This window comes from Urtica dioica, chromosome 5, assembly GCF_054948205.1.
Source record: "Urtica dioica subsp. dioica isolate 48M chromosome 5, U.dioica_male_clone48M_v1_H2, whole genome shotgun sequence".
Lineage (NCBI taxonomy): Eukaryota > Viridiplantae > Streptophyta > Magnoliopsida > Rosales > Urticaceae > Urtica > Urtica dioica.
The window spans coordinates 41959117-41972216 of NC_142760.1; the positions used below are offsets into that span (position 1 = coordinate 41959117).

General features: G+C 36.9%; 3 protein-coding genes across 4 annotated transcripts; 2 read left to right on the top strand and 1 right to left on the bottom strand.

Moving 5' to 3' along the window:
• The first annotated feature begins 543 nt into the window (after positions 1-543).
• Positions 544-2924, top strand: LOC149398644 (phenylacetaldehyde oxime monooxygenase CYP71AN24-like). Its single transcript, XM_089614717.1, has 2 exons — positions 544-1479; positions 2007-2924. The coding sequence occupies exons 1-2, from the start codon at positions 556-558 to the stop codon at positions 2619-2621; spliced, it is 1539 nt and encodes a 512-aa protein (XP_089470843.1). The 5' UTR covers positions 544-555; the 3' UTR covers positions 2622-2924.
• A 2776-nt stretch (positions 2925-5700) lies between these two features.
• LOC149398645 (receptor-like protein 43) lies at positions 5701-8003 on the top strand. Its single transcript, XM_089614637.1, has 2 exons — positions 5701-6071; positions 7547-8003. The coding sequence occupies exons 1-2, from the start codon at positions 5701-5703 to the stop codon at positions 8001-8003; spliced, it is 828 nt and encodes a 275-aa protein (XP_089470763.1).
• A 2083-nt stretch (positions 8004-10086) lies between these two features.
• Positions 10087-12768, bottom strand: LOC149398646 (phenylacetaldehyde oxime monooxygenase CYP71AN24-like). Of its 2 annotated transcripts, none has more exons than XM_089615881.1 (2): positions 12209-12768; positions 10087-10766 (listed from the first exon to the last, which is right to left on the bottom strand). In XM_089615881.1, the coding sequence occupies exons 1-2, from the start codon at positions 12662-12664 to the stop codon at positions 10143-10145; spliced, it is 1080 nt and encodes a 359-aa protein (XP_089472007.1). In that variant the 5' UTR covers positions 12665-12768; the 3' UTR covers positions 10087-10142. The 2 variants fall into 2 exon arrangements, with proteins under 2 accessions (XP_089472007.1, XP_089472006.1); XM_089615880.1 differs by having other exon boundaries at positions 11732-12768.
• Positions 12769-13100: the final 332 nt, after the last annotated feature.

Here is a 13100-nt window from a genome sequence, read left to right on the forward strand (position 1 = left end):
TTTTAATAACGAAATCTTTCTTTCGCCTGCTTTTTATATTTATACTCTAATATCATGATATCTTCGAATTTCGATCCCTTCTTCATAATCGGATTCTGAGACCCTTCCTTCTTAAAATAAGTATACGAATCTCCAACTTTCAATAACATTCATATAGATTGTTGGAACGAGAAATCGGTTCAACACTTAGTTGGTTACAAATTTCTTTATTATAATGAATGATTTATGGTTAATTGGTGTGCATTGGTATATGGTGGCCAAGTTTTTAAACTTTGTTCTAGAAATTTAATATACATGAGTCAAATGACCATATGCCTAGGCGATTTTATTTTAATTAAAGGGTATCTTTTTCTTTAGTGGATTTAAAGGGTATTTATTTGCTGATGCTGTACTGTTACCGACACGTCATTATTCATTTCATAAAATAATAATACACCAGTGAACGAAAACAAGCATTTCGCTGTCTTGAAAGATAAACTAATGATCAAACTCTGCAACATTGAGGATTATTTAACCAAGATCAATCCACGGTGTTTTGAAGAACGGTCAGAAAATATGGGTTTTCAATCACTAGAAGCAGTTTTAAGCCACAATGGCCTATTCTCACTCATCCTTTTCCTTTTCATTCTATTGCTTTCTTCAATTCTCTATCTTCGCAGTCGAGCTCTAGGCAAAGAGTCAAAGTTACCACCGTCTCCTCCGAGGCTCCCCATAATCGGAAACCTCCATCAGCTAGGGGAGATGCCACACCACTCTCTCCGAGCTCTAACCAATAAATATGGCCCCCTATTGTATCTAAAGCTAGGCTCAGTCCCGACTCTCGTCATTTCATCACCGGATATTGTCCGAGAGATCGTAAAGTCTAACGACATTGCCTTCACGAATCGTCCCAAAACCCTAGCAAGCGACATCCTTTTCCCAAGCGACATTATTTTCGCTCCCTACGGAGAGTATTGGAGAAAAGCTCGGAAAACTTGTGCTGTTAACATCTTGAGCCTCAATAGGGTCCAATCCTTTCAACACGTGATAGAGCAAGAAGTCACGCTCGTAGTGAGTAAGGTTCGAAACGCTTGTCTTGATGATAATGGCGTAGCCATAAATCTGAGCCAAGTTTTGAATCAAGCTACGAACAACATAGGCTGTCGATGTATTCTAGGGAAAAGTTATCGAAAGGAGGACGGTTCGGTTGATAAAATCGGAGATTTATCAAACCAAGTGACACATCTATTTTATGCCTTCAGTGTTGGAGATTTGTTTCCTTGGTTGGGATGGGTAGATGTGGTTAGGGGTTTGGTTAGTAGATGGAGGTCAACTTCTAGGGAATTTCAGGCTTTACTTGACCGTATAATTGAAGAACATAAGGCTTCTTTTGGTGGTGGATCAGATGCCAAAGACTTTCTCGATGTTCTCCTCCAGATTCAGCAAGATCCGAATTCTGATTTTAAGCTCACTCAAAAACGACTAAAGGGAATACTTCAGGTCTCTCTCTCTCTCTCTCTCTCTCTCTCTCTCTCTCTCTCACACACACACACACACATACACCCACACACGCGCGCGCGTACATACAATTTCGACAACTACAAAGAGGATGAATTATTTGCACGACTTGTGGATTAATTACTTTTTACAGTATATATAAGTTATAATACTGAGCTGAGTATTTCCTTAAAATAAGAATAGAACTGTAGGACACGATCAACTTAAAGAAAATGGGTAATAAACCCGTAAAATGATGAAAAAATATACTCTTTTATTATTATTATTATTGATATACTTGCCTGAACTGATACATTTTAAAATGTTGCTCATACACACATACATGACTTGCCTGTCGGTGGAATAGACACTACTTATAATTCACTCGTTGCATTTTCATATCGAAGCTTTTAATGGAAAATAACTCGAGGATCTAACTATGGAGAACGTACTCAATTTTTAGCTTACAGTGGATTCCATTACTAGTATAAACAAACTTTGTCCTTAAGTTTAATCTATTATATATTCAGGACATGTTGGTCGGTGGAACCGACACTACTTCCGTGTTGACAGAATGGGTAATGGTCGAGTTGTTGAGGAATCCGGTGGCAATGATGAAGGTTCAGGAAGAGGTCAGAAATATCGCGGCAGACAAAAAAAGAGTAGACATGAATGACATTTGTAGAATGGATTACCTAAAAAATGTCGTGAAAGAGACCATAAGGCTACACCCTCCAGCTCCACTAATCCCCCGTGAAACCACTGCGAGGGCTAAGATCGGACCCTACGAAATTCCGGAGAAGACGAGAGTCTTCGTCAACATTTGGGCAATCCTGAGAGATCCGAGTGTATGGGACGATCCAGAGGAGTTTATTCCAGAGAGGTTTCAGAGAAACCCGCTGGAATATTTTATTGGCGATGATTTCCAGTTCATACCGTTCGGATTCGGGAGAAGAAAATGCCCCGGAATTGCCTTCGGTTCTTCTAGCATTGAATATGTGATTGCCAACATGTTGTATTGGTTTGATTGGAAATATCCAGAAGAAAGCGGATCAGCTAAGGACATGGATATGAGTGTGATCTATGGACTCACTCTTCATAAGAAGTTTCCTCTTCATGCTGTGCCAATACAGTTCATCCCTTGACTGTTACGGGCCATCAAATAGTTTATAGGTCTAGTGTGCTAAACTTGTCATCGTGTTTACTTTTATATTTCATGCATTTCTTCAACTCGTTGATGTTCCTAGTTTTAAATTTTGTTGTGTGGTCGCATTTTGATATGTTAATTATGTATGTTATATTTTATGAATTTTGAGTCCGAAGTTTTATTCTCAAGTATTCTTCAGGGCAAAAAAACCGTAAAAATCATAAACCGAACCGGATCAGTGTTTTTTTTACCACCGGTCCGGTTTGAAACGGTTTTTTTCATCCGGTCCGGTCTACTCATTACAAACAGTCCGATTATATGTTTTTTGTTTTTGTGGAAAATTAATGGTTTTTTTTCTTTATAATTATGTAAAACAATTTTAATGTAATTTTGTGGACCATTTTGAGCGGTCTGGTCTTGTTTTTTGGCCGGTTTTGGACCGGACCGATCACAGCGCTAGACCAAAGTGAAATGATAGGTTCATAAGGATATTTAAAATTCTAAAACTTGATTTAGATTACTACTAAACTTGTTTTGTGCCTAGTACTCTTCAGATATAAATTGAAATTTTAAGCCCATTTATTTCGACTAAAAATGGTCTTCTATGCGATATAACAAGCTAAGATTTTCACACAAGTTACAAGTATAATTTCTTCATTGCTTTGAAAGTTTCGAAAATCATTAGACCACAACCTCGAGGCACGCTAAAAGCCCTCAAGTGGCGACTCAAGACCTGAGGGAGAGTTTTGGATGCTGAACGAGGATTCCGTAGCGCAGACTTGAGGAAACGCCTAAATTCCCAACATCGCACATGGAACACAACTCTACCCAACATCGTTGACCAATGGCCAAGATGTCGTGACCATGATTCAACGTCTCAGGGACAAAATCGGAAACCTGAGAAAAGCTAGGGTCGAAACTCTACTGTCCATGAATGGAAGAAGAGGCATCATCTCCTTTTGCCACCAATGTCCTCGACGATGATTATGTTGATGATCTCATGATGCCCCTACCCGTTAATACAATGTAAAAGTTGATCATGACTACCACATCCAACAATACAAGACTTGGATTAAGATGAAAAAAAATACCCTAGCAGCCATGTGCTAGGCCTTTTACCTCATCCTCACATGGTCGGCTTTCGATTGGTTCAAAAACTTGAAGACATGGACCATCTGCTCCTTTGATGAGTTGTAGGAAATATCTTAATCCTATTTATGAGAGTGAATAAGTGTCCTCCAAGAGATTCATTATCTATTGCTATTGCCGCATCTCTTATTCTACTATTAATTAATCCTCTTACCGCACCGATATATGTATATATATATCTCAAGTATTCAAGAAAACGATGAGTTAGTATCGCATGTCGGTAAATTGCAACCGAAAGAGTAAACCGCAAAATGAACGGTATATTTTGTGGTTTCATAAACAAATAAATAAAATGTACTTTTGTATATACATATATATATATATATATATATATAGACAAAAGGTTGTTCGAGCGAAGCTACAAGAAGTTGTTTAATACCCGGGTTGCTTATGTCACTTTTCTCCCATGCGCATATAAGTAGAAATATCCTATTTCCAATTTTGACTTATTTGGTAAGATATTCTCGGATATTTGATTTCCAAGAATGACAGATTCGCGAGAGATTCTGTGGCAACCTAATAAAGTTCCTTGTGGGTGGAATTATGCTATTCACTTTGTTGGAAAAATTCACGTTGCCTTAAACATTGAGCTGGTCTCTCTGCCTTGGAGATCTTCAACGAAAACTAGCTCTTGGTGCTTGGAATTTCTAGATCACTGCCTTGATTAGAATTTGTGAGTCCGTGTGTTTGCAATAACATGCTTAATAATCTTCGGGAGAAAATTTGGTGAAATAGGGAGAGGGAGTCTCAAATCTGAAGGGCATTCGGATTTACATCTATTGGAAAAGTCAAAGACATAGGTGTTTGCGAGTGAGTCATCAAACTTAATATTTCTATTTATTTGACTGATTGATATAGTTGATTGTTTTCACCTAGATGTATCATTTCTCAAGAGTAGGTGATTTATCACCGAATAAGGTTATCAATTATGTTGTATTCTTTATTGCTTACAGTTTGATTTTTGGCTTAATTATCACCTTGATAAACTTGTCTAAAACCAATCAGTTACACAAAAAACTATTTCACCTACTAGTTGAAAAAATGTTACAACAATTATCATGCGAAGAACACCAGGTTCCGAACAGTAAGTCTCAAGCACATAAAGTTTCCAGGCAGGATTTTCTCTAAATACAAACGAATCTAGTAAAATAGACAATGTAAATTAGAGAGCTTTGTCATAGGTGAGACTTCTGATGTGTACTTGTGTTTAGCCTCTCGTCTTTGTTGCTTTGCTTCTCTTTTATAGTGATAAGTTTAAAGATCATGGGGTGATCAAGCCCATGGTGTGGTAGGTACTTGGTAACATCTCATTGTTTCATGTAAGTGTGTGGTTATTTTGCATAACCGCTCAAGAGTGATTTTTATTAAGGTAACTGTTGAGCACGTGTTCGCAGGCGGTTTAAATTATGATGTGGCCACATTTTCTAGTTTGACTAGTCTTTGGACCTACCAGCTACTCTTCTCTTCGAAGTTATGCTCGATAGGGTTCATTCTTACCTTATGAACAGGTCGTTCCTTAACTTATTGATCTCTTAGGCCTCAAGTCCCTCGCAGCCCTTGATTTATCTTTTAACAACTTGATCAGAACAATCCCTCGATGCATTGGAAGCGCTATCAATCGTCTCGCGGTCCTCGATCTACGAAGGAACAGACTCCACGGCACCATCTCCGCATTATTGTTTTCAAAGGGAAATCGACTGTGGACTTTAAATCTAAATGGGAACCAGTTTGAAGGACAGCTTTCGAGATCCTTAGTGAACTGTAGTAATCTTGAAGTTCTAGATCTATGAAACAATGCGTTCAACGATACATTCCCCGGCTGGCAAGAATCTCTTCCTCTGTTGCAGGTCCTAGTACTCAGAGATAACAAGTTCCACGGTTTGAACGGAGCCCCTAGAAATTAATCTTTGTTCCAGAAGTTGAGAATCATGTGTTTGTCCCACAATGAGTTCACCGGTGCTCTTCCAAGAAAGTATTTGGAGAAATTTGCGGCCATGAAGATAGCTGGAACAGAGAATGGGGTGATTAGTTACATGGGTAATCGTGTGGGTTTCATCTACTATCAAGACACCATAGTGGTGACTATGAAAGGCTATGACTTCGAGTTGGTGAAAATTCTAACCATTTTTACAGCGATTGATTTCTCCACGAATAACTTCACGGGACAGATCCCAAAGTCGCTCAGGAAGCTCAAATCGCTCAAGGGCCTTAACTTTTCACACAACTCGCTTATGCATAATATACCCTCGTCCTTGGGAGGTTTGAGCAGCCTGTTGCGATATTTCTCGCGCACGCAAGCGTACGTGTGTCGCCCAAGTAATATAGAATGTAAATTCGAGTATCGTACCCACAGAGACTAGTCACTCTAGCGATTTTCTAAAACTTGATGCTAATTAATTCCAAGTAAAGTTGAGAAGATGGTTGTAACAAAAGAAATAATAATAAAACTAAAGCAGAAAGTTAAATATGAGTTTTGCAAGAAGAGAAGGTAGGGGTCACGATTTCACCGGAACTAACTAGGTCGGGGGTTTCGGGTTTGAATCAACAAAATCTACTCCTATGGATGCTAATCTCACTCTATCAAAATTATTCACTAGCCTCTCTCGAGTGTTCTAGCAAACCTATGTAATTGACGGATTATTATCCTCTCGGCATCTAATCCTATTAAAACAATCACACGCAATGAAACAAGAGTTCAAATGATTACATAAATTGCCTAGAGTTTAAAACCTAGGATCAACTATGAAGACATGAACAAAAGCACGATTATTTATTCTCTCTCGAGTAGCTAAACAATCCTAGATACAGTTCTAATGGTGATCAAGCATAAGAACGCATAATGAACGATTCATATCAAGCAATCCATAATGATGAAGCAAACAATGATTATCTATCCCTAACTAACCCCCCAACCATTATCAATCCCGGCTACATCGCAACCCCATAAGAAACTTAGCCTCTAATGGAATTCATAATCAACGCTAAACACAACAGAATAAATAAAAGCACTAAAATAAAGATTGAAGCCAAAACAGAACTCATATTAAATAAAATTGATGTTCAACAATAATCTAAAGCAATAAAACAAATAAAAGAAAGGAAAGAAAGAAGAACGAATGAATTCGGAGAAGGAGAACTCGTCGGGTTGTCAATTCCGTTGAAGAACGCCTTTTTCCTCTTCCAAAAGCTCTCAAGAACAACCAAACAATAAAAGAGAAACTAAAACTAAAAAGGAGATTCTGTTTTTCAGAGCTTAGAGTTACATATATAGGTTTAGGGGTGATTTTCGGAGCATATTGGGCCTTTGGAATGGGTTGATTCGCTCAAAAACGTCAAAAACGGAAAGTAACTCCGTCAAAACCCGAAGAGGAGCGCGGCGCGCGGTCTAGGGGGCGCGGCGCGCGGCTTCAAATTCAGCTTATGCGCGGAGCGCGCGTAAGACTCTGTGGATTTTCGAGTTTTCGTTCCCGGGATGCGCGGTGCGCTACTGCCTAGGCGCGGCGCGCGGTCTTCGATTTCGCCATCGCGCGGCGCGCGGGTGTGGCTGCGCGGCGCGCGGCTCCAATTTTCTTGCTTGTGATTTTTGACTCTATTTCGACCGTTTTAACTCCAAATCCCGTCCTTTTTCCACGATATTGATTGTAGACGCTCTATTGCTCTTTTGAACCTGAAACTACTAAAAAACATACTAAAAACCATTAAAATACTTGAGGACTCGTCGGTTTTCGGTTCGGGAAATAGGGGTTTTACGCGTGATTAACGCACCTATCACAGCCTCAAGTTGTTAGACCTATCTTCTAACAAGCTCGTCGGGAAGATTCCACTCTCGTTGGCCGATATAACAACTCTCGCAAAGCTTGACCTTTCGTACAACCGACTCGAGGGAGCTATTCCTGAAGGAAGACAGTTCCACACGTTTGGTAACGAGTCCTTCGAGGGAAAATTGAACTTGTGTGGGTTCCCATTGACCAAAACTTGCGGAAAACCCACCAATCCATTTCCTCCCGAAGAAGAAGACGATCACCATCCGAGCGTCAGAATTGGGTTCATTTGGAAGCTTCTGATGATGGGTTACGCAAGTGGTTTCGTGATCGGGATCTCCGTCGGATACATATTGCTGTACTTGGACGGAAATCTCAGCTGGCTTTCTGAGAGGATCATTGAAAAGCTACAGTTAATGACCACAAAGAGAAGGCAAAAGAAATCAAGGAATGTTAGGAGGAGATCGTAAAAACGCGAAAGCAGAGCCAAATAGCTTTTGTTTTGTTTCTGTTTTTTTTTTGTTCTGTCTTCATATATATTGTTCTCTTTTTTTCCTGTTCAGATAAAGTGTGATGATTGTATACCGATCTACGGTATTGAACCAAATATATTAAGCCGATTACTTAAACTCAAACTGATAGCCACTATATGTACATTCCCTAAAATGGTTGCGGTATTGAACAGAGAATTAAGAGAAAGGAAAGTACATTCCCTAAAATGATACAATGCTCGAGTCACTATATTAATATACTAAGTCGATAAATGTATGGGTCACACACTTGAGATTCCGTAAATAAACTATATATTCAAGCTTCAACAATGAATTTTATGGGTCACACATTGAGATTTCGTAAAAAAAAAATAAAAAAAAATAAAAAAATAAAATAAAATCCAATATGAGTATTATCTGAAATGCATAGAGAGATCATACAGGGCATTCAACAAGTGTAAGTTGGTTTTATAGTACAATCAAATACAATATTTTTCACTTCACCAAAAAAAAAAAATTTAATTCAACCGTAAAATTTATATATTTCTAGCATGATGTTGCAAGCAGAAAAATAAGAAAATAGTTATGTAATAAATGATAAACAGAACCATAATCACTTCAAGGGAGTCGTACTATTCTAAAACATTATTTATCAACTTTATGAAGCAATCTCTGTGGAAAATTACCATTCTCACAACTAATAACTTGAGTTAATTCGAAAGTCATGCTATGTCCTCGTAACATCCACACTCATTGTATTTAAAACTATATTATTTGAGCAAGATACATACACTTGTGTGTTTAAAAACAAAAGCAACAACAAGATGAGTATAAGAGAATTTATCTGCCCTTAAAAGAGTAAATTTAGTCAGAAATATGGAAGAGAAGTAGTGATGTTAGTTTTCCTAAATATGTGTTCTAATTATTATTCATAGTAAATTGGACATCAATATTACTATCTTTGATGTCTTTTTTATCTTCTTTTTTTTTTAACCAAAATCAAATAATTTTTTTTTCTACTTTTATTACTAAACTTGTCACAAATTCCTATAAATTTGTCACAAAACTCATTTTTTTATATAATAAACTTGCACGATTTTCATTATTTTGTTACAAATTTAATAATATATACAAAGATTAGTAAAAAAAAAATTAAAAAAAAGGTCCATTAAGAAAATAGCCAACTTAAACGTTTGAAATTGCTAAATAGCCGACGTTTGGTAAATCTTAGGTAAATAATCAATTTCAGACGTAAATAGGTAAATAGTCACTTTTATATACCAAACGTTGGCTATTTAGAGATTTACGTCTGAACGTGACTATTTATCTAAGATTAAGATTTACCAAATGTTGGTTATTTAGTTATGTCAAACGTTAAAATTGGCTATTTTCTTAATTTTTTTGTAAAAAAAATAGTAATATTTATGTCCTGATTCCGATTCCAATTACCTAACGGCCAGTCAAACAGGAATGACTCAATCATATCGAAATCACGAATGAGAGTCAGAGTTATTGGCCAAGAAAGTATTTTAAGCCGATACTCTGAAAATAAGGTTCAATAATACCCAAATTAAATTTTATTTTTTTTCATTCGTTCCGCTTAACTACTTTTCTCTAATTTTTTTTCCTATAAAGAATTTTTTTTTTTTTAAACATTAATCCCGACTGGGATCCTAAAAAAAATGTTAAACGAAAACAAAAATAAAAATAAAATAACAACTACGTAAGAAAAAAATCTAACATCACAAAATAGGGTACTGTGTGTTTGAAGGTATTTATATTTTTTCATTGCTCGGTTCTTGTTCCATTCGTGCTGATTCTCGGTTTTCTTTGTTAACTTAAAAGAGTATCAAAAAACTTGTATTCTATTTGTGCTGTTTGATTTCTCGATTATGAATTCTAAGGTAGCTTTATTATATATAGTAAACTGGAGATACATGCGACACATTTTGAAAACCAAAGATAGGAACTTAGCATTTCAATTAAGCACAAAGTATAAATATATATATATATATATATATATATATATATGATCATTGGCTTAATATAAAACTAAGAACAGCCAATAATTTAAATAACGTGGTGATGAAATATAAAAGTGGACACGATGGTACAAGTCTACATTGAAGGAAAGAACTGTATTGGCACAGCATAAAGAGGAAATTTCTTATGAACAGTGATTCCGTAGATCTCACTCATGTCTATATCCTCAACTGATCCTCTTCCTTCTGGATATTTCCAATCAAACCAATACAACATATTGGCTATAACATATTCAATATTCAACGTAGCGAACGCCACTCCGGGGCAAATCCTTCTCCCGAACCCAAACGGGATGAACCGAAAGTCATGTCCACCTTCATAATCCAACTGATTTTTCTCAAACCTCTCTGGAATAAACTCCTCTGGATTGTCCCATAGACTCGGGTCTCTTTGGATCGCCCAAGCATTGACCAGGACTCTAGTCCTGGTCGGAATGTCATAGGGTCCAATCTTAGCCATCTCTGTGGTTTCGCGAGGAACGAGTAGAGGTACCGGAGGGTGTAGCCTTAGGGTTTCTTTGACGACATTTTTTAGGTAATCCATTCGGTTGATGTCGTTCATGTCTATCTTTTTCTTGCTTCCCCAAATCTTTCTGACCTCTTCTTTGGCTTTCTTCATTGCCGCCGGATTCCTCAACAACTCGGCCATTATCCATTCGGTCGTGGAGGAAGTAGTGTCGATTCCTGCTGCGACCATCTCCTGAAGATGTTTATGATAAAATTACATCATAAGCAAGTATTTTAAATCAGTTTAAGTATACTAATGAATCAATAAATAAACAATAAAAATTAGGTAAATAGCCAATTAAAACGTTTGAAATTGCTATATAGCCAACATTTCGTAAATCATAGGTAAAATCATAAAGATGACATGACCTAATAAATGGAAGTAGTTATTTACCTAAGATTTACGTCTGTAAATATATGAAAGTGGTTATTTATCTAAGATTTACGAAACGTTGATTATTTAGCAATATCTACTGTAAATGTGGTTATTTACCTAATGGACCCATAAATAAATAAATATGTATTCCTTACTTCAAGATTATCTAGATGATTAACAATTTTAGTTGATTTTAAGGTTGCACACAAATATAATTTAGTTTAATGAGAATTCATTATTAAAAATCTCAATGTTCAAGGTTAAATTCATTATCAACGTTGTGATGCTAGTAAAAATGGGCATAATAACCACTTAAAATTTCTGCCCAGAATTAACCAGATTTTAATCCGTTAGTTTTAACTGGGCAGTTAAAATGAACCTTTTGAATTTAATTTTATTTATATATTCCGGTTGTTGACTCGTTTGTTTAATCGTTAACCGTTACCCCCTGTCAACTGCTGTTCTCAACTCTTGATACGAAGATTATGTTGTAATTAAAAAAGTAAAAAAGAAAATGAGCAAAACAGGTTAAAAAAATGTGAAATAAAGTTTTAAAAAATGAAAATTAATGTCTTAAAAAAAAAAGAATATAATTTCAAGCTACGGTGTATTATTACATTGAGTGTTAATTGCTCGAGCTATTTTCTATCGAAAAGCTCCAAAATGAAAATGGAAGAAGTTATGTCGTAACCTAATGTTATTCTTTCCGATGCGTGTGAGTGTGTGTGTGTGTGTGTGTGTGTGTGAGAGAGAGAGAGAGAGAGAGAGAGAGAGAGAGAGACCTGAATAAGTGCCTTAAGGTTTTTTTCAGTGAGCTCAAAATCAGAATTCGGATCCTGCTGAATCCGAAGGAGAACATCCACAAAGTCTTCGGTACCCGATCCACTACCGTTAGAGGCCTTATGTTCTTGAATAATACGGTCAAAGAAAGCAAGAGATTCCCTAGAAGTTGATCTCAGTCTTCTAACCAAACCACTAACTACGTCGACCCATCTCAAGCAATGAAACAAATCTCCCACACTGAAGGACAAAAGTTGAGTCGACATTTTTTTCGTAAGCTCTCCAACTTTGTTCACCGAACCGTCCTCCTTTTGATAACATTTCCCTAAAATACTTCTAGAGACAGTATTTCCCGATGCTTCAATTATAATTTGGCTCAGATTTATCGCAACCCTACTATTATTATTAAGGCAAGCATTTCTAACCCTATCGACTATAAGACCGACTTCTTGCTCTCTCACCAGCTTAAAGGATTTTACCATCTTGAGGCTCAAGAGGTTTATGACGCAAATCTTCCGAGCACTTCTCCAATACTCGCCGTAGGGGGAGAAAGAGATGTCGTCGCCGCCGAGTAGAAGGATATCGCTCGCTAGGGTTTTGGGTCGACCAGAGAAGATAATGTCGTGTGACTTGACCATCTCGCGGATAATATCCGGAGACGAAACGACGAGGGTTGAGACTTGACCTAGCTTTAGATGCAATAAGGGACCGTATTTATCGGCGAGAGCTCGGAGAGAGTGGTGTGGGACGTTCCCTAGCTGATGGAGGTTTCCGATTATGGGGAGCCTCGGGGGAGATGGTGGTAGATTTTTTGACTCTCGGCCTAAAGCTCTGCGGCGGAGATAGAGAATTGAGGCGAGCAATTGAATGAAAAGGAAAAGGAAGAGAACGAAAAGGTCACTGGTGTTAAAAAGTTCTAGTGATAATAAATCCATTTTTTTTTTGTATTGTTCTATAGTAGACCATGGATTGTTGTTGAAGATGGGTCAATAAATAACACTCATAAAGTTTCTGCAGTGCTGTAGTATTAATTTTTATTGTGTATGAGTATCTGTAATTGTTGTGTTAAATTAAAAAGCGTGATTAGAAACAGTTATATTCAGCGAATAAATACCCTTCAATTATTAGTTAAAACGTTGATTGCATTATTTTGATGGGTATAGTCACTATACCCATCAAAATAATGCAATCAACGTTGTTATAATTATTAGTCACTATACTATAGTGTAAATGAATTATTAGTCAAAATAAATACCCTTCAATTATTAGTCACTATACTATAGTGTAAATGAATTACAATATAACACTATGTATAAGCTATAAAGTGTTGCTAATTCGATATATATCTACGAAAACTCATAACTGACTAAC